This window comes from Lates calcarifer, linkage group LG20 (assembly GCF_001640805.2).
Source record: "Lates calcarifer isolate ASB-BC8 linkage group LG20, TLL_Latcal_v3, whole genome shotgun sequence".
Taxonomy (NCBI): domain Eukaryota; kingdom Metazoa; phylum Chordata; class Actinopteri; family Centropomidae; genus Lates; species Lates calcarifer.
The window spans coordinates 19749479-19768714 of NC_066852.1; the positions used below are offsets into that span (position 1 = coordinate 19749479).

Genomic DNA, 19236 nt, shown 5'->3' on the forward strand with positions numbered 1-19236 from the left:
CACACACACACACATGCTGGCCTCTAATGTGTGTTTGCTGTAATGCACAGGTGCATGTCTTCAGCCTGTCTTGTCTCATCAGTCACACTGTTGCCCCAAGACTCCAAAAGGAGGAGGAAAAAACTGAAAAATGGATTGCTAGCTGCTTTTCCCATGCTCTCGTAAGAGCCCAACTCTTTTCACTGCATCACAATGTGGCATTAGTGTCATCTGTGTTTTCCTTGACAGAAGCAACTATGTTTGTTTTCGCGTGTCCTTCAGATGTCCTCACTGGTGCCAAATACACAGGTGTTGCATTACTTTCTCTGTGTTCTATTAAATAGTTAATTGAATCTGGCCATTAAAAGAACAGGTGTTCTTGGGTCTGGCACACAGGAACAGTAAAAATGTGTTATTTATGTGTGTGTGGGAAAGAGCGAGATACAAGTAACTAGACTGGTCAGCACTGGCATTTATACCACAACCACCATTTATATACTGATTTTTTGGTCACCACTGCTCAAGTTCCCGGTTCACACAGTTGGAAGTTCCCCCTCCACCCATCCCCATGTGCACAATGTTAATGGACCGGACCTGTCTATGCAGCACAGGGACATGTCTACTCGCTGGAATTTCCCATGGCTGATCATCATCTATCGTCACGGACACCTTCCACCCCCGCCATCTCGCCCCCACTCCCCAACGCAACAAAGAGGGAAAACAAATCAAACAATTCACAGTTTCCCATTATTCGCTCTGTCTGTCAGCATATGGTTCCAATCAGCAGTGTGTGTTTGTGTGTGTGTGTGCGTGTGTGTGTGTGTGTGTTTCTGTGTGTATGAGAGACACCATGTGAATGTTTGTGTTTTCCATACATTTCTCCTCAGACACAAAGCTCTTTGTCCACACTCTTTCTACATCTCTTTGGCTCCTCCTTCCTCTCATGCCCTCTCCATCTTCCGTCTCTCTCTCTCTCTCTCTCTCTCTCTCTCTCTCTCTCTCTCTCTCTTCATACCCACGTCTTTGATTCTCAAGTTTGAAGTCTCTCTCTGTCTCCCTCTGTCTCTCTCTCTCTCCCCCCTCCCTCTATTTTAGTCTTGCTTTTCTTGGCTGCAAGTCAGACCTCAGGCAGACCTAGAGGTCTTTTTCCCAAGCGATCTCCAGGGTGGACTCCAGGGAACAGAGCATACACACACACACACACACACACACACACACACACAGGCCCTCCCGTCACATGCTCTGTCCATTTCCTTCTCTGTTTCTTCTCTTATCCATATCTTTCTCTGTCTGCACCTCCTTGTTGACTCATGCAATATTGTTGCAAAGTATGTTGCAGTCATTAGTTTATTGGAAAACTGAGAACGCAATGTTCAAAATCAAGTATTGTGCTCTTGGCCTGGCTGAACTCTCTGTACCACATACACTTATTTTGCACGTTACATGCTTTGTGGGTGTTTTAAGGCTTTATTTATCCAGGTTAGTACCACTGGGACTAGGTATTTCATTTACAAGGAAGACCTGGTCAAGACTGCAGCAGCACATTCAGTTACATCTAGAGCAACAAATACAAATGCACCCAGAAGGTTTGTTGTGCACTGTAGCTCCTCAGTGAATAAAATACAGAAGGATGTGGGATGTGGGACACTGAAGGATCTTATTGATTAACACAATCTGAAAGACTAAGTTTCTGTACAATGACATCAATCTTTGCATTAAAATTGGCTTTACCTCATTTGAAATGGCAATACTACTTATGGAGGAAGTATTCAGCTCTATTTTTTGCATTCAAACTTTTCAATAAGCAAATAAGAATATCAACAAAATGTACTTAATTACTCATCAGGTGGGGCCAACCACCACAATGTACACTGCTGGGTAGCTTAATGTATAATAATAATGTATAATGTACATGTACATGTATATAATGTATAATAATATAATAATATTTTGTATTAATAATGTGAATCTGCAAAGTAACTTGTAACTATAACTGTAAAGTAATTTAAAGTAGTGGATTTAAAAAAAACAATATTTGTCTACAAGTATAAAGTAGTTTAAAATACTTGAGTAAAGCACAAATATCTCAAAATTGTACTTAAGAGTACAGCTCTTGAGTAAATGTACTTTCTTGCTTTGCACTATTGTCTGCAAACCATATGTTACAGTATGTTACAGCCAGTTATAATACATGTAAGAGAGAGTTTACTGTTCAAACTACCATACTGGCAGGAGTCAGGAGGGCAGATCATGTTTTCTGTGAAAATATTTTGAGACAATCATGTTATGGTTTTAATGTGACATAACTGTGTATGAGAACAAGTTCCACTAACCAATAGGGAAAGCAGCAGGATCACAGTGCTATCTAGTGGTGAGGTCGGGTTAAGTGCAGATGTTTTACACACTTGGTCATCCAAGCAAAACATCAGAGTTTTATTAGCAGGGAGTTACTTGTGATTTCTGACGTCCAAAAGACAAACTGTTCCCTAAAAAGCATAATAACATACTACTGTCACTTCTACTGCCATGAATAATCTTACTGTGAAGTTAATGGTTGGACTGTTTGCTTTCAAAATATTTTATAGATGACATAGTGATGGAAGAAGTGGTCAGGTCCTGTCTGCTAATCAGTGTAAAGCCGCCACTGTGATTCAGCGTTGGAACAAAAAAAACATTCTAATAAAGATTTTTTTTTTATAGGCAATGAAAAACAGTATTTGATTTGTGACTAATAATGACTCCTATTTTGCAAATAAAAGATTCTTGTAGGTTTGGGGAATAAACCCTCATAACTGAAGACTCTGTGCAGATAACCTGTGCGTTCATCAACAGGATTAATTAAAATAGTATGACAGACTTGATTTTTTTTTCTTAGCATTCTGTTGTAGACCCTGTATTCTGTTTTTAAAATTGCAGAATTGAAGGATTGTACAGTCTTTGTTGATGTGTGAGTCCCATGGTGTTTGGGGTTTTGTTCTCTTTTCATCACTCAGGTTCGTGCATACCAACCTTATTCCATCCTCACTGAAAAATCAGAAACTACTGGTTTGTGCACTTTGATGCAGTACTCAACTTGTATCACTGGAGGGTGGTATTTCTCTGGTGTATGAAAGGTATCAGCTGCAGTAAAACAGTCACCTCAAAGGTGAAAATGAAGAGCATTAAATGAGGTAAGTATCTGAAACCTTTGCTGCAAAGTGCAAAGTTGTATTTCTATGGTGTATTCATCAAGACAGGAGGATCTCCATCTCGATTGTTCTCAGGGTGGTCAGGATTTTCACTTGCTCCTCAAGTGCCAATTTTTCAGACTTGGCACCGGCGAACATGTCATCCTTTTCCTTGATGATCTTCCTTATTTTCTCCTCACAGCTCTCTTGCACAGCTTGAAAGTCAACAGCTGCCTCCTCTTGCCTGACAACCCACCGACTCTCCCACTCTGCGTTGACCTCGAGGATGGCGTTGTGGAAGGAGAGCTCCATCTCCTTTACCTTGTCACACTCCTCCTTCCACAGTTTTTTGACCCTTGCATTCTCGGCCTGCTGTAAATGCAGACTTTCCTTCAAGGAGTTGACTTTCTCCTCCATTTTTTTCAGTCTTCTGTCCATCTCCTTGTTCTTGCCATCCATCTGTTTCTCCTTGGCACTCGAGCAGCCTACAGACTTGACCAGGTTGACCAGATCATCTCTGGTCATAGAGAGTGTCGACACCAAGCTGGCCATCTGCTCCCTCAGCACAGCATTTTCTGCAGCCAGGTCCTTATTCTCCTTCTTGGAGTCCAGGAGGGCTTGGCGGAGGTCATCTAACATTTCGCTGAAAGTGTGCCCATATTGTTGAGCAGCATCTTCAGGCTGCATTTGTTTAAGTGACTGAAAGACATTTTACATTATTTACATACAAGTTTAATAATGTGTTAGCCTAAATTAGTGCAAATAAAAAAAGTTTGCCTAAAGAGTTTGCCTTTACCTTGCCCTCTGAGTTCTTGCTCTTGTCCATGTTCTCTGGACACAGATACTAGAGCGATGTTTGTTGTTGTAGTAATAGTGTGGTTTAGTCGCCATAACAGGGTTCAGAATGTGATCATGTCATAAGAATGCTTTGTCACGTGACATGTATTCAAACCTTATACTACACACTGTATGATTTCTACTTGAAACATCACAAAAAGCACAACTATACTGCATCGCCTAGAGCGGCTCATGTGATATAATCACTTCAAGTCTTTTTTTTTGATAATATCACAATACTGAATATTATTTCTCTAGACAAATCCAAACGTCACAACATAAGCAGTCACTATTTTAATGATTTGTTTTCTGTAATAATAATTCTGTCGGTGTCCCGTAGCATGTGACTCCAGTCACCCCCTCAGAGAAAAAAGGGAAAATGGTTTATTTTGCCATCTCTTTTTGCCCCCACTGCCATTTCTCTAAACACAATATCCCACTGATAACAGGGAAGCACTTATCCTTCTATTTTTATTCTATTTTTGTTGGTAAACATGGATATAGGCCTGTACGTTACTGCTTTATGTGAGTTTCTCTGGGTGTATGTACAGCTGCATCTATGTTCCAGAGGTATTGATAGTGTACAGACTGTGAAAAGTGTACTGTATTTTTACCTGTGTATTTGTGTCTTTCAGTCACTTGGACAAGTGCAGCCTGAACATGCCAAATTTCAGCCATCAGTGGTGAAAAAAAACATTAAAATAACTCCCATAGCAGAGGATGGTTTTGATCCATCGACCTCTGGGTTATGGGCCCAGCACGCTTCCGCTGCGCCACTCTGCTGGAAACTACCTCTGATGGGACTCCAACCCACAATACCTGGCTTAGGAGGCCAGTGATTTATCCATTAGGCCATTGGGGCTACAAATGATAGACATTATATATGAGCTATAGTGATGTTGAAAACATGGGGATCAAGTGGTGCAGCCTGTTAAGATGCTTGGTTGGGAACTTGGAGGTTGCAGGTTCAAAACTTACAAGAGGCAATGAAGTTATAGAGTGAATCTAAACACCCAAAGGCTCAAAGAAATAATCATTAAGTGTCAGGTCTAATAGCGCAGGGTGATAGGACTCTCTGTTGGGAACTCAGAGGTTGCAGGTTTGAATCTCAACAAGAGGAAATACATTTTTATTGTACAAACTGAATGGAAACACCCAAAGGCTTGATGACGCAGTGGTTAAGTGTCAGATCAAATAATGTAGGCCGTTAAGATGTTTGCTTGGAAACTCAAGAGGTCGAGAGTGCTACAATACACAGTTATGTCAGAGTCAGACTCCTGTGGTAATAATGCAGACATTTATTTTGGAGGTGGCAATGCAGAGACATAAACATTTCCCAAAGCATTACTGTTTCAGAGCTCAAAGCTAAATGACACAGGAATTTGGCTGTAATATCTGAATTATATAAACTATATTGTCCTACTATTTTTGCATCTCTTTGTGGTCATTTGCATCTTTTTGCATGTGTAGTTTTGTGATAAAATTGCATCTCTGTGGTCCTTTTGTCTCTTAATAATCGTTTCTGAATCTGTAGTCATTCTGATTCTCTGTGTGATTGTTTTGTGTCTGCGTTGTTTTGCATCTGTTTGTGGTTGATTTATATCTTGTGGTCATTCTGCATCCACCGTGCTGAAGTGGCGTTGAGCAAGGCATTGCTAGCTCCCGGAGCTTTTAGCTACAGATAACAAGACAGACTTTAACGGTATTATCTTCTTTGCGTCGTTATTCCTGCGTCATTTTGCTTTGAGCTTCACCCATATACCAGTAAAAGCATATGATTCAGTACCGAAAGCAAGGGCACGTATCGACGTCTCAGTGACGTAGGCAGAGACCTACGTTTCCGTAGCAACTGGGGCCGGTCCGTTAACCGCAGCGGCCGCTGAACTGTCGGAGCTCATCGAGGAGCAAGGGGGGGATTGTAGTCGGTAACTGGATACCACCTCTGTCTTGTGGGGCACAGAGACACGGGGGCGACGCAGTATCGAGGCGGCGAGCCCGCAGTTCCGTGCGGAGATGCTGAATATGTGGAAAGTCAGAGAGCTGGTGGACAAAGCGTGAGTACCGCGGAGCAGGTGGAGCTTTTATTTGCACTGGCTCGGTGGCTGCTAAGCTAACCGGCTGGCTTTAACCGAGCAGCATCAGCAGCTTTTACCGCTGAGCCGAGAGGATACGGGCCGTGACGTCACGGCCCTAGCCCTCAGCTGTTAGCTTTGAGTAGCTGGCTAGCTGCCAATCTTCAACCTTGTAGGATAAACAGGAATGTGTGTTTTGTAGTAGCATCTCCTTTTGTGCCTTTTCGTACACTAGTTCGCATGGGACAGGGATAACTCCATATTGCGAGCTGCAAATTCATTTATTTCTAGTCCAGAATAAAAGCTACCCAGTTAGCTAATTCCGTTAGCATTGCTAAGCCCAGGTCGGCGGTGTTATCTGTGTACAGTTCCTATTAGTGCCGCTGCAGGATCACGCCCTGTCCCACCCCGGCGATGCCCGCTACCTCCACTATGTTTTCACCTAAAATAATATCCTGACCACAAAGTGAAGCGAATGGTTGCATATATGCGTAAAAGATAATTGCACGTTTCCTGCCAATTAGCCACCAACCATGTCTCACAGTGTAGCTACACTGGTCTAACAAGGCCCATGCCCCCATGGTCTCGGACACGGATAGACAACAAAGCTTGTTAGCCACTAAACATATCATACTGTTGTAGCTAATGCTGGTGTTGCAGCCCACTACAATGATAGTAGTTTGTCTTTGCTATGTGTGTCTTTGTGATAGCTATTGTTGTAAGTAGTTTATACAAGTCCAATATAACAGCTCTGCAATAAAACCTGCCATCATGAAGGCTGTAATGTTCAGTTTCAACTTTATGGTAATTTTGGAGGATGTAGTCTCTAATGCTATTGAATATTATTGCGTTATACTAACAGGTGTTACTATTACTTTGTCCACCCAAGTTATAAACAGTGAGGGTAGGCTAAATAACAGAAACACCTTCCTGTATAACGCAGTACAGACCAATAGTAATGGAAACTATATCTCCTAAAATTATCATAAAGTTAAATGAACACCTCTGTAAAACAATGTCAACAAAACAGAACATTATAATCTTTAACGGTTTTACTGCTGCTTATTATTGATCTGTTGTACAAGGCTGCATTACTTTTAGCTAGGTGTAACTAATAAACTAAACAACTGATTGTGCAGTCATTTCAGGAGGAAGAACAACAGCCTCCCATCCTGCCTGATCCAAGAGGCAGATTGAGTTAGACGGATAACTTTGCTGAGTAAAACCCAAATCATCTCATAGAAAATATTCAGTAGAGTTAGGATGTGATAAATCTGCCTCATGGAACAAGCCCCCTTATTTTTATAACCAAGTAAAAAACTTGTGATTAGGATGGCATCAATATCTCAAGGACTAGGTTTGTCATAGCTGCAATAAAATATGTTTTTAAGTAGCTTTGCAATGGAAACTAGCATCATGTGTTTCATAGAGTAACAATAACACAGTTACATTAAAAGCATGAGAGAGTTGAATAAGAGATCTAATGATAGTACTGAGTGAGATGTCAGTTCAGGCTAGTCTCAGACAGTCCACAGTCCTCATCTAAAGTTAAGGGACGTGCAGTATGTGTATGTGTAGAAATGACCTGATAACTAATTTTAATTTTCACTGCCAATGCCGCAAACTTAAATCTGTAATAACATTAAAAATCTGAATCTTTATTCCTCCCTCAAAATAGTACCTAAGCTTTTAATAAGTAGTTTGTATTGTGTTATTTAGTTTTTCTGATGTGTGATTCAGTGTTATTGGCCTGTATTTGATCCTCCCCTTGTTTCATGTTTTTATCCTCACACCAGAGGGGAGTTTATTCAGTTGAGTAACACATGAAATACACTCTCTAAAAAGACTATCAATTTCAGAAGAATCTGTTTTTTTTTTTCTGTGGTCGTTGTTTCTGTAGGTTTAGTTTTAATACAGCATGTTAAGTTACTTAGATCTTGTTTGTAGAGTTTGTAAGTTGGTGTAAATGTTCCATTTTACACAAATTTCGGCAGAATATTCATGTTTCTAATCATCAGTGGTTACTTTATTAGATGCACTGGTATTATCTAATGCAGTCCAATACAGCAAGTGAGCCAGAAATTCCTTACAGAGAGGTATTCATTTAACTATGCTTGTATTACTGGGGTTGTATTTTGATCAGTCCTATGAACAAAAGTATCATTAGAACAAAAGTCTCAGTAAAAATGCTCATGTAAAAATCTGTGTCATTTCCCATTTTTGACTGTCTGCTCACAGTTTGAGATGCTATATCCCCTGGTTGGCTCCACCTTGTAAAGAATCAATTATATCTCAAATGTGATAAGATGATAGAGAAGAGGAAAACTTGAGAGAAGATACCAAAGAAAGAACGAAGCAAGATAAGAGGAGGGGGTATGAAGAGCTAGCAACAGAGCTTTAGATGGAGTAACAGACACCAGCTTCCATCAGCCATTGGTTGTGCCTGGCTGGTCATGTTGAATACACTCTATTATTGATCTGCCTCAACAGAGCTGGCAATGGCAGCCTTGCCTTTCCTTCAGATTAAGAGTCACGCTATTACGGAGCCCTCGCTCTCTGTCTGTCTTATCTACTGACAATAACAGAGTAAAAGGCATCTCTTATTTTCCTTTAACGAGAAGGGTGAGAAAAGAGACGGAGAGAAAAGGCAGGAAAAGAAAGAAGCTACTTAGGAATAAAGTAGTAATCAGAGGATTGAAGTTTGGGAGAAGAGCAGAGCAGGAGATAGAAAATGAAGCAGAGCAGGAGATAGAAAAATTTAGGGGAAAAGGGCCAGTTAAAGAAGGAAGGGGAGGAATGATTACTGCTGGAGGAGCAGTAGATAAGATAGAGTCTTGGGAGAGGTGTGTTTCAAGTTGTGGTGCAAGTCATCAAGAGATGCAACACACACACATACGCACACACAGGAAAGGAAAAACAAACACAGCAGCAGGTGAGCCCACAAAAGAAAGCAGGAAGCAGACATTGCTTATGGGGAGGTTTGGCTGGTGTCTCACTCGCTCTTTTACACACACACAAACACCACAAACACAGAACTCACCTTATGTTCATGCTAAAACTCATCCTCCAGCTGAATATTTTATTACACAGAATGCTTGTGTATGTATGTGTATACACACATGTATATATCTATATATGTGAAAAAATGTCTGTTTGACTTGAAGAGTGTGAAGAGAATCAGCGCAGACATTTCCCAATAAACAGTAATAAGTAGTCTGTTCAAAACATGTGGACAGAATGACAAGAAGTGAAAGCTGCAGGGTATCATATATGTTAAAAAATGTATGTTTGTGTCAACAGCACCAATGTGGTTATGAACTACTCAGAGATCGAGTCCAAGGTGAGAGAGGCCACCAATGACGACCCCTGGGGACCTTCTGGACAACTGATGGGAGAAATAGCCAAGTATGTACAACACACACATTAACACACGTTAACTCTATAAATGCGTGCATTTTATCAAACTTTAATTAAGGAGAAACGTGAGTTCTGATCCTGCTTTGGTTTACTCCAGCATTTTTATTATGTGTTTATTATTGTGTGTGTAGATCTACCTTTATGTATGAGCAGTTCCCAGAGGTGATGAACATGCTGTGGACCAGGATGCTGAAGGACAACAAAAAGAACTGGAGACGAGTCTACAAGGTGCGGTTTCACTCTAGTTGGCAGTTTGGTTGCTTGTTGCCCAGGTAGTATATTGTGCAGTGTTGTGCCGCTACAGCTCATTTCTGTATTGTGTTGTCAGGATTTATTAAAGCTGAGTCTCAGCGTGCCTGTGGTCCAACACCCACAGGGGCTTTAGTGTTTACACAACTGACTCGATCAAGGCTCTTCTGACTCATTGGTTCCCTGTTTTTCTTTCTGTTTTAAATACGACAATATATAATTATTTTAATTTCTGTCTTCTAATTTCTGTTTCGCTCTGCTTGCATGTGTGGTGCAGTGATTTCAGGAGGAGCAGTGTATCAGTTTGGTTCTCTGGAACATTTCCTTCATTCCTTCCTTAATTATTCAATTTATACACAGAGATATGTCTGAATCCTGTATTTGTACAGTGCAAAGATTCAATTCAATTCAATTCAGTTTTATTTATATAGCGCTAAATCACAACAAAAGTCATCTCAAGACACTTTTCATAAAGAGCAGGTCTAGACCATACTCTTTAAAATATAGTATTTACAGAGAGAGACCCAACAAATCCCACCATGAGCAAGCACTAGGTGACAGTGGCAAAGAAAAAACTTCCTTTTAGGAGGCAGAAACCTTGGGTAGAACCAGACTCAAGGTGGGTGGCCATCTGCCTCGGGTTAAGAAAGGGGGGATAGAGAAGAACATAGTATAACACGGGTTCCATATAAAATGTAAGGTGAAGCCAATAATACAGCAGTAGTAATGATAGTAGTGATAATTAAAGTATGAACTGCTAACGTAGCAATAAAACTAATAGCAGTATAAGTAATTTCTAATTATAGCAGCAGGTGTTGAGTGGAGTTGTAGGAGCAGCAGGAGACGTCATCACTGATCAGACTCTACAGCTCCAGAGACAGAAATACCTGCAGAAAGAGACAGAAGAGGAGAGAGGTACAGAAGAGCACATGACTATGGGAAAGATAAGATATTGAGTTAGTAACGTATTTATGGAATATGAATACATATTGATGGAGAGAGAGAGAGAGAGAAGCTCAGTGCGTCATTATAATGACTTCAGTTTTATCTGAGTTCAGTAGTAAAAAAAAAGGCTTGTCATCCAAGTTTTAATGTCCCTAAGACAAGCCTGGAGTTTGGCTAGCTGATTGGTTTCATTAGGCTTCATTGGCAGATAGAGCTGTGTATCATCTGCATAACTATGGGAATTTATGGAGTGTTTCCTGATAATATTGGCCAAGGGAAGCATATACAAATGCCAATATAAATATATATATACATATATATATCTCTGTAAAAGGATGTGATGGTCAGTTGTATCAAAAGCAGCACTAAGCTCTAACAAGTAGAGCTTAGTGCAGAAACAAGTTCGCGGTCTGATGCAGTTAGGAGATCGTTTGTAACTTTTACAAGTGCTGTCTCTGTGCTATGATACAACCTAAATCCTGACTGAAATTCCTAAAATAAACTATTATCCTGTAGAAAGTCGCACAACTGTTTTGTAACTGCTTTCTCCAGGATTTTGGAAAGAAAGGGGAGGTTAGAAATTGGTCTGTAATTGGCTAATATGTCTGGATGGAGGTTTGATTACGGCTACTTTGTACAACTGTGGGACATAACGTGTTACCAAGGACAGATTTAACATATCTAATACAGAAGTGCAAATTAAGGACAGAGCTTCCTTAAGCAGCCTAGTTGGGATGGGGTCTAAGAGACATGTTGAAAGTTTAGATGTTGAAATAATTGATGTGAGCTGGGGGAGGTCGATGGGAGAAAAGGAGTTTAGGTTGTGCAGCTAACTCTATGGATCCTGTGTTTTGACATAAGTCAGTGCTGGTTGAGGACAGGATGTGATTAATTTTATCCCTAATGGTAGAAATTTTAAAATTAAAAAAGTTCATAAAATCATTGCTGCTGAGGGTTATAGGGGTGTGTGGATCTACAGAGGTGTGACTCTCTGTCAGCCTGGCTACAGTGCTGAAAAGAAACCTGGGCTTGTTCTTATTATCCTCTATTAATGACGAGTAATAAGCACCTCTTGCATTACAAAGGGCCTTTTTATATCTTTTGAGACTATCTTGCCAGGCTAAGTGGGATTCTTCCAGTTTACTGAAACGCCACACTCTTTCAAGCCTACGTGCTATTTGTTTCAGTGAACGGGTTTGAGAATTGAACCACAGAGCAACACTGTCAGCAAGGTGATTAACCTGGGAGGACGTAGCTTCTGCTAAATTAAGATGAGGCACTGGACTTAAGTTAGTGGGAATCATTTCCTTGAATGTAGCTACTGTATTATTGGAAATATTTCTAGTCAGAATGTTTTTGCTGATTGTACATAATCCAGCAAAATGAATTCAAAAGTGATTAAAAAGTGGTTGGATTCTGTGAGAAGACTATTACATGTTCAATATTAATACCATAGGCTAAGACAAGATCAAGAGTGTGGCTGAGACAGTGGGTGGGTTTATTTACACACTGAGCGAGGCCAATACAGTCTAGTAATGAGGAAAATGCAGTGCTAAGGCTGTCATTATTGACATCCACATGAATATTGAAGTAACCCACTATAATGACTTTATCTGTTTTAAGTACCAAACTCAACAGGAACTCTGAAAATTCGGATAAGAAATCAGAGTATGGGCCAGGAGGACGGTACACTACAACAAATAAAATTAGCTTTAGTGTTTTCCACTTTCCACTTATTTCTTGTGTCCTACCCACATAATCATGAATGTAATCAGTACAACTTCTGGGTCTGCACCCATCTACTCAATCACACAGGCTTATGCTTCAGTGTTCCTCTAAGGGACATTTCCCAGCATTTTTCTCACTCAGCAACACTGACTACGTCCTCTCAGCATTCCTTTAACTGTTTCAATATGTGTTCACCCCGTCTCTTGCTATCTCTCTTTATCTATGTCTCCTTCTCCCAGGCTTTACTACTGCTGGCCTATCTGATCAGGAACGGGTCTGAAAGAGTCGTCACCAGTGCCAGAGAACACATCTACGACCTGCGATCTCTAGAAAATTACCACTTCATTGGTGAGTTTCTAAATGAAAATTAACTACCTCTTTATCAGTTTAAATTTTTCTTCTTATTCTCCTTGACCTTCAAGTGAATTTGAGATCTTCTCTGCGCAGATTAGAAGTTAGTGTGAACATTTCTGAGGGCCAGATTTGCTGAGGTTTTTTTTTTTTTTTGCATGTTTTGTGGGGATAGTCTGTATCAACAATTTCTGATTCTGATTCTGAATGTCATCTGAGGAGACATGGTAACAGAGGATGATTATGTTTTACTGTAAATGGGATTTACAGGAGCCACTAGTAAGGTTGTAATGGGGAACATAAACATGAATGAAATACAGGTTTGTATTAAGTTGAAAACAGATTATTAGAGAGAGAAAAAATAGCAATAGGCTTTTATTAATGACCCCAATATAATATAACACAAACAAAGCGCAAACAGGTAGTTTTTACTTGACTTGAATTTCAACATGACCATCAATAAACTCCCTACAGGCTGCAACTATTGTACATATGTTTCTTATTTTAAGGCATTTAGGTGCACGTTTGGCTGCATTTGCCTCAGTATTAACATCCATACCTGCATCATCTCCAGTTGTTTTGGACATTTGAGTGGTGACAAAGCACACAGCACTTATTGTTCAGTAAATCTGGCCTTAAACATCCAAAATAGAAAAGGTTAATTCGTTTCAAAGCATAAGTACGGTGTGTTCAGTAAAATTTAATGCCAATCTGTCCATTTGATTTAGATTTTTCTTGTGTCCAAGTGGAAATGTTAGCCTGACAGTGGTTCTGGAGGAAATGTCAGGGGTTGTGTTTGTGTTGATTTGTGCGCTTGTGTCTGTTTACAGATGAGAACGGTAAGGATCAGGGCATCAATGTGCGTCAGAAAGTGAAAGAGATGGTGGAGTTCATCCAGGACGATGACAGACTGAGAGAGGAGAGGAAGAAAGCCAAGAAGAACAAAGATAAATATATTGGAGTCTCATCTGACAGTATGGGAGGAGGAGGGGGCAGCTTCAAGAACTGTGAGTAATAACAGCTCAAGTCAACAGTAGATTAAAGTGACAATATAACTTGCCTTGTCCAAACCCCCAGGAATTAGCAGCCACCCCTCACACTTTACATTACTGGATCAGTACAGAAAGTATTACACAATGTGATATTTTCCCAATTTATTTAATTCTCATCTGCCCATTTACATGGTCAGAAGTTACACAAATTTAGGAGGTTTAAACCACTAGTATAAGGTGGTGGTTATGTCCTCTGGTGGTTGCCTGTGAAACTGCATAAGCGCTGCACCAGAGTTTACAACATCTCTTCCTCTCTGTCCTTTTCTGTCTTCTTCCTCACAGCTAATGAGTTGGATCGGAATAAGTGGGATGAGGACTGGGATAAGAGCAGAGGAGCTTTCCCCTTCAGTGAGAAGCTTGGAGAGATAAGTGACAAGATAGGCAGCACCATTGACGACACAATCAACAAGTTCAGGAAGAAGGAACGAGACGACTCACCCGACAGAATCAGGTATACACACACACAGATGTGCACACACATAACATCTGAACAAGTGCTTGTTTTGAAATGGTCTGAGGATGTATACCACAGTTACTACATGTTTCCTTGATTTTGCATGCCGGTGGTGTTATTGCAATAGCAAACTGGCTTCTTTTGTGGTAGCTGCCCTTTTAAAAACCAGAATCTGCAAAAAATAAAAATAAAATGTAAAGAGCCACCCACTCGTTGCAGTCATTTCTTAGCTTCCCTGTTGTGTGTAAAATCTTGGATTATCCGTGCATCTTGGATTATCCATTACATAAGCAAACAATGATGTACAGAGATCACTGCATACAGACATACAATAATTGCAAAGCATCAAAATGGTAAATAGGAGAGTCTCCTGAGTGCTGTCTCTCATACATCCTTCTTCTGGTTGCCATAGTGACAACGAGGAGGACCGAGCATCGAGAAACGGACGGCAGGACACCCTGGAGTTTAAAGACGAGGAGGAAACTGTCACAACGAAGAGCATCCAGATCACACAAGCAACGGAAACCACCACCACCACCACGCGGAAACGCAGCAGAGCGACGAGCAGCAAGACTCTGGACCTGGGTGCTGCAGCTCACTACACTGGAGACAAGAGCCCAGAGGAGAAGGTACTCACACAGACGCTCACAGTTCTCCAAATGTGAGACACATTTTCAATAGCACATGTTTAAATGCTGTGTCTGTCTACTTCTCTCTTCAGTCATCAGTCAGGCAGTCATCCAGTAGCGGTTTAGCTGACCTGTTAGTGATCGACCCTTCATCCAGTCAGAGCGCCACAACAGGTAACAATAAGCTGCTACACTTAAAAAAATTAGGTAGAATGAAGGCCATGGGGGTGGGTTTAAAAATCTGAGTCTGTGGTGTGAGTTGTCATTCTTTGTTGGCATTGAGAGTATGCTTTTTGTATGAATACATGTATGTGTCCGTCCATCCAGGTGGCAGTTCAGACCTCATCGCTGGTTTTGCTGATTTTTCCTCTCCTGCAGCCTCTGCCAGCCTCCCAACCTCCACAGGTAAACTTCCTCCCTCTGTAGATTACATTTAGTCCAGATGAAGGGAAAAAATAGAGCTCACTGAATTTAAAGTATATTCCAAATAATGACAAGCAGGTAGAGATAGTATCTAAAAGTCTTACACAGCAATATTCCAGATGCTATTTCTGTGGGGTCGCTATGTCACATACTTACTCAACTGCCAAAGCACATGGAGTAGGATACATACAAGCAGGGGAAAACCCCATACTCACCTACTGAACTAAATATGTTACCATGGTTACTGAATGATTTACATAAACTCTCTTATGGCAAGCTGCTGCATCATCCAATGGAAACGGAGAATTTGGAGACTGGAATGCCTTCTCGGCCAATCCACCGGCTGCGTCCAGCTCTGCTCCCTCCCAGCCCGTCACTGACCTGTTTGGCAGCGTCCAGTCACCCACAGCCCCAGCCTCTAATCCCGCCTCTGTCCCACCTTCTGCTGAGCTGTTTGACCTGATGCTGATGGGCGGAGTTAACCATCAGCTAAACAATCCACATACAACGCTGAGTGCATCTCAGAGCATGACTTTCTCTCTGGGAGGGGCGACGCCAGGAGCATCTGTTGCCATGCCCACCATGCCCCTTTCTCGCTCTCAACAGGTAGGTATGGTACTCGTCACGGGAAGAGAATCTCAAAATGGAGTAGGCAATGATTCCACTGAAAGAGTAAACCATAAGCATTTAATGTCATATTACTCATTCTAATTAATATAGAATAATAGCTCTTGGTAATATAAATCAACTCTCTGGGCAGGATTTTAAAGTTTGTAAAATTAATGGATATGGCCTGTAATAGATGGACATTGAACAGGACAAACCAAAAGAGAAAGCCAATAACAAACTATTTATTTCAGAGCTTGGGAGGCATGACGTCTCAGCAGCCCATAGGACAACAGCAGAAGGCTGGGGTCGGAGGTCAGGGATCCTTAGGGTCAACATGGTCTGACCCTTCCGTCAACATCAGCCTGGACTTCCTATCAGCAGGCCTGAACCCCACTAAGACACCACCCACACTCAACAATATCATCCAGCAACAAGGTATCATGTTTCAGTGAAACTCATTTTCTCTGTGCAGGTGTTTCCAGGTATCTGCAGGTCTCGAAAAGTCCTTTTAAAAGGGACATCAGAAGTATTTAAAAGTCTTGAATTTCAGGCAGCAGCAATAGTTATAAGATGTTGTTGTGTGTGATTTTTAGCAAAAAACCCAAGTACTGTTCCTCCAGACATCTGACCTCATGCAAAATTCATAATTGAAAGAAAAGATCATTCCATTTACCCATCTTTCGCTGCTTGTCCAGGTCCAGATCATGTTTAATAATTAATTAATGATATCTTTAAGAATTCTATTTAGTTTTATACAGCTGGGATGTACTTATAATATTTTAATATAGATGTTAGTTCATTCATGGATGTGTTAAACAATTCTAGGCCATATTACCTCTCCTTGTTCTCACTGATATCTTTCATACGTTGGCTTGTATGACTGTGACATGTTATAAGCTTTCATAATCCAGGTGGTAAAGCAGAGCGAATTAACTCCTCCCTCCTCATGTGTCTGTGTAGGAGTGCCTCCCGTCAACCTGTTGGCCCAGAACTTCGGTGGACTGAACCTCAGCTCCCCGCCCCATGTGACACCCATCAGACCACCAGCCAATCCCATGATGGCAGGCAGTGCCATGCCGGTGGGCATGCCTGCATCAGTGGCAACTGGCATGCCTTCATCCTTGGCAGCGGGTATGCCACCTTCAATGACCACGGGTACAATGGGGATGGGGGGAATTCCTGTAAACCAAGGCATGATGGGAATGAACATGAGCATGAATATGGGCATGACCACTCCGGTGATGATGGGTGGTATGGCTGGCATGGGAGCACCAGGAGTCGGGATGGGCCTAGCACATTCTGTCACCCCAGCTGTGGTCCCACCCAAACAAGATGCCTTTGCTAACTTTGGCAATTTTGGGAAATGAAGGAGCGAAAATGTATGTGTGAGTGTGAGTGTGCATGTCTGACAACATGAGAGTGTAAGCCACAGAAGGACTGCTGTACTTGAAGACAACCTTGCATGTTTCTCTGTCTGCTTCTGCTCTTTTTGGCGAGGTGGTACCAGTGATTGTTCACCATCCCAGTGTGATGATATAATCTTGGAGGCAGGGGAGCGCGCCCGCTGGTGCCACCCTGCTGCTGATAACTTGACGTGTGAATTTATGTCACACAGAGGGACACCTGAAGAGCAGGGAAGTTTTCAACCCACAGCTTGTAGTCATTACTTTCCTGTGGGGAGAGGATCTTCGTATTTACCCATTTTATAAATGACCTGCAGTGTTTTCCCCCTTCACAACAAAACATCACTACAAAACATTTTTCTCCGTAACTGCACGGAGAATACAATCAGTAGGGTTGACTCAGATGAAAATGGCATTGCTGCCTTAATTTTGCATTGTAGCCTGAGATAACATGTTTTATATAATTTCAGCCAAATTCAGTCAGTTCATGAAATTCAAGCCATTACATTATTGCCAGGGGGAGACTCTGTTTCTTTCTCTCATCCTTGCACAAACAGCATAACAGAGTATCTGGAGTATACAGAATCCATGTGTTCTGGTCCTCCAGCAGAGGGCAGGATGGGTGTTTGAAGTGTCCTCTTCTTCTCCCCTCCCCTAGCAGTTCACACTAGATGGATGAACAGTAAGACACCTAGAGTTTTCTTGATGTTTACAAGACACCACGAGAGAAGCTTTGAACTGCTCAGATTAAAGGTCCCTAACATACTTTTGAGCTCTTTATATAATTATAACAGGTTACCGTTAAAAGTGATACCACTTCCTATTTTGGATGCATCTGTCATATTAGCGCCTGGTGTCAGAGTCAGTCAGTATTTTATTCAAACTACTATCAAGTGATATTTTTTTCTTTATGCCCCCCTGCCATCATGTCCCCTCAGACACACTCACTTTCTGACCCACACAGATGTAGTATTCTGCTCTGGCATACAGACACTGTTAAAGGATAGAGGTGCAGCAGTCTAATGAGTATTTTTCAGCTTGCTGTGGGAAAAAAAAGAGAGTCATCATCCACAAGACACACAATAGAATTTCACGGACACCCCAACAGTGAACCTTTAATTACAAAGTATTTTTGCCAGCAAACATTTTTCACTTTGCAGCTCACTTTTTGCATATCTGGGCCTCACATACCGTGTACTAGAAGAATAACTACCCCTACATGTGACATGGATAAGATAAAGTGAGCGAATTTGATTTTTTTTTTTTTTTTTTTTTTCATTCACCTAGTTTTAATAAATGATTTCTATGGCTAGCTGAGACCAATCCAAAGGGTTTTGGGATCTCGAGTGAAGTGTATGTGTGAGACATGAGTAAATGAGTGTGTGTGACTTTGTGTATGGGTTTAGTTTTCTCTTGTTTGATGTGCAAACACAGCTAAGCAGAGCCTCTTGTCATTTTCTGAGGCACTGCACTCCAAATGACCAAATCTTTATTTTGTTACTCTCAGAAGGATGATTCCATAGCTATTAGCTTAATATTTTATTAGTTTAATTGTAAGGTTCTGTTCATATGGGAGAGCTACTAATAACATTATTTAGTTGACAGGAATCATGTTTTTTTTTTCGGTACAGCTCATTTCATTTGATTGTACTCTCTATTTTCTGTACTTCATTCAACATTAAATTATAACATTAAAGATTCAGCTCCCTCCTTTTTCTAAGTGTAGTTAGTCTTCACAGTCTTAGTGATGTTTGCATTACATTTGATCCTGAACAGCTACCACTGAGAACACTGAGGCCATGTCCTCTGTATTTATTCAGGGATTTAGCAACTTCAGGCAGGTTTTTCATATCATATAGTGTGGAAGCTATAGTGTGCAGTATGATTCACATGATTTTCAAACTCATCAAACCACTCAGCG

General features: G+C 41.1%; 2 protein-coding genes across 2 annotated transcripts; one reads left to right on the forward strand and one right to left on the reverse strand.

The window, feature by feature from the left end:
* Nucleotides 1-2130: 2130 nt before the first annotated feature.
* LOC108893244 (uncharacterized) lies at nucleotides 2131-4029 on the reverse strand. Its single transcript, XM_018691127.2, has 2 exons — nucleotides 3943-4029; nucleotides 2131-3845 (listed from the first exon to the last, which is right to left on the reverse strand). Exons 1-2 carry the CDS (start codon nucleotides 3970-3972, stop codon nucleotides 3207-3209), a joined length of 669 nt encoding a protein of 222 aa, XP_018546643.1. The 5' UTR covers nucleotides 3973-4029; the 3' UTR covers nucleotides 2131-3206.
* A 1774-nt stretch (nucleotides 4030-5803) lies between these two features.
* Nucleotides 5804-19011, forward strand: LOC108893964 (clathrin interactor 1). The gene is made up of 12 exons (XM_018692477.2): nucleotides 5804-6037; nucleotides 9356-9460; nucleotides 9604-9700; nucleotides 12634-12742; nucleotides 13576-13752; nucleotides 14080-14248; nucleotides 14664-14880; nucleotides 14973-15054; nucleotides 15208-15285; nucleotides 15581-15909; nucleotides 16164-16347; nucleotides 16873-19011. Exons 1-12 carry the CDS (start codon nucleotides 5997-5999, stop codon nucleotides 17277-17279), a joined length of 1995 nt encoding a protein of 664 aa, XP_018547993.1. The 5' UTR covers nucleotides 5804-5996; the 3' UTR covers nucleotides 17280-19011.
* The last annotated feature ends 225 nt before the right edge of the window (nucleotides 19012-19236 follow it).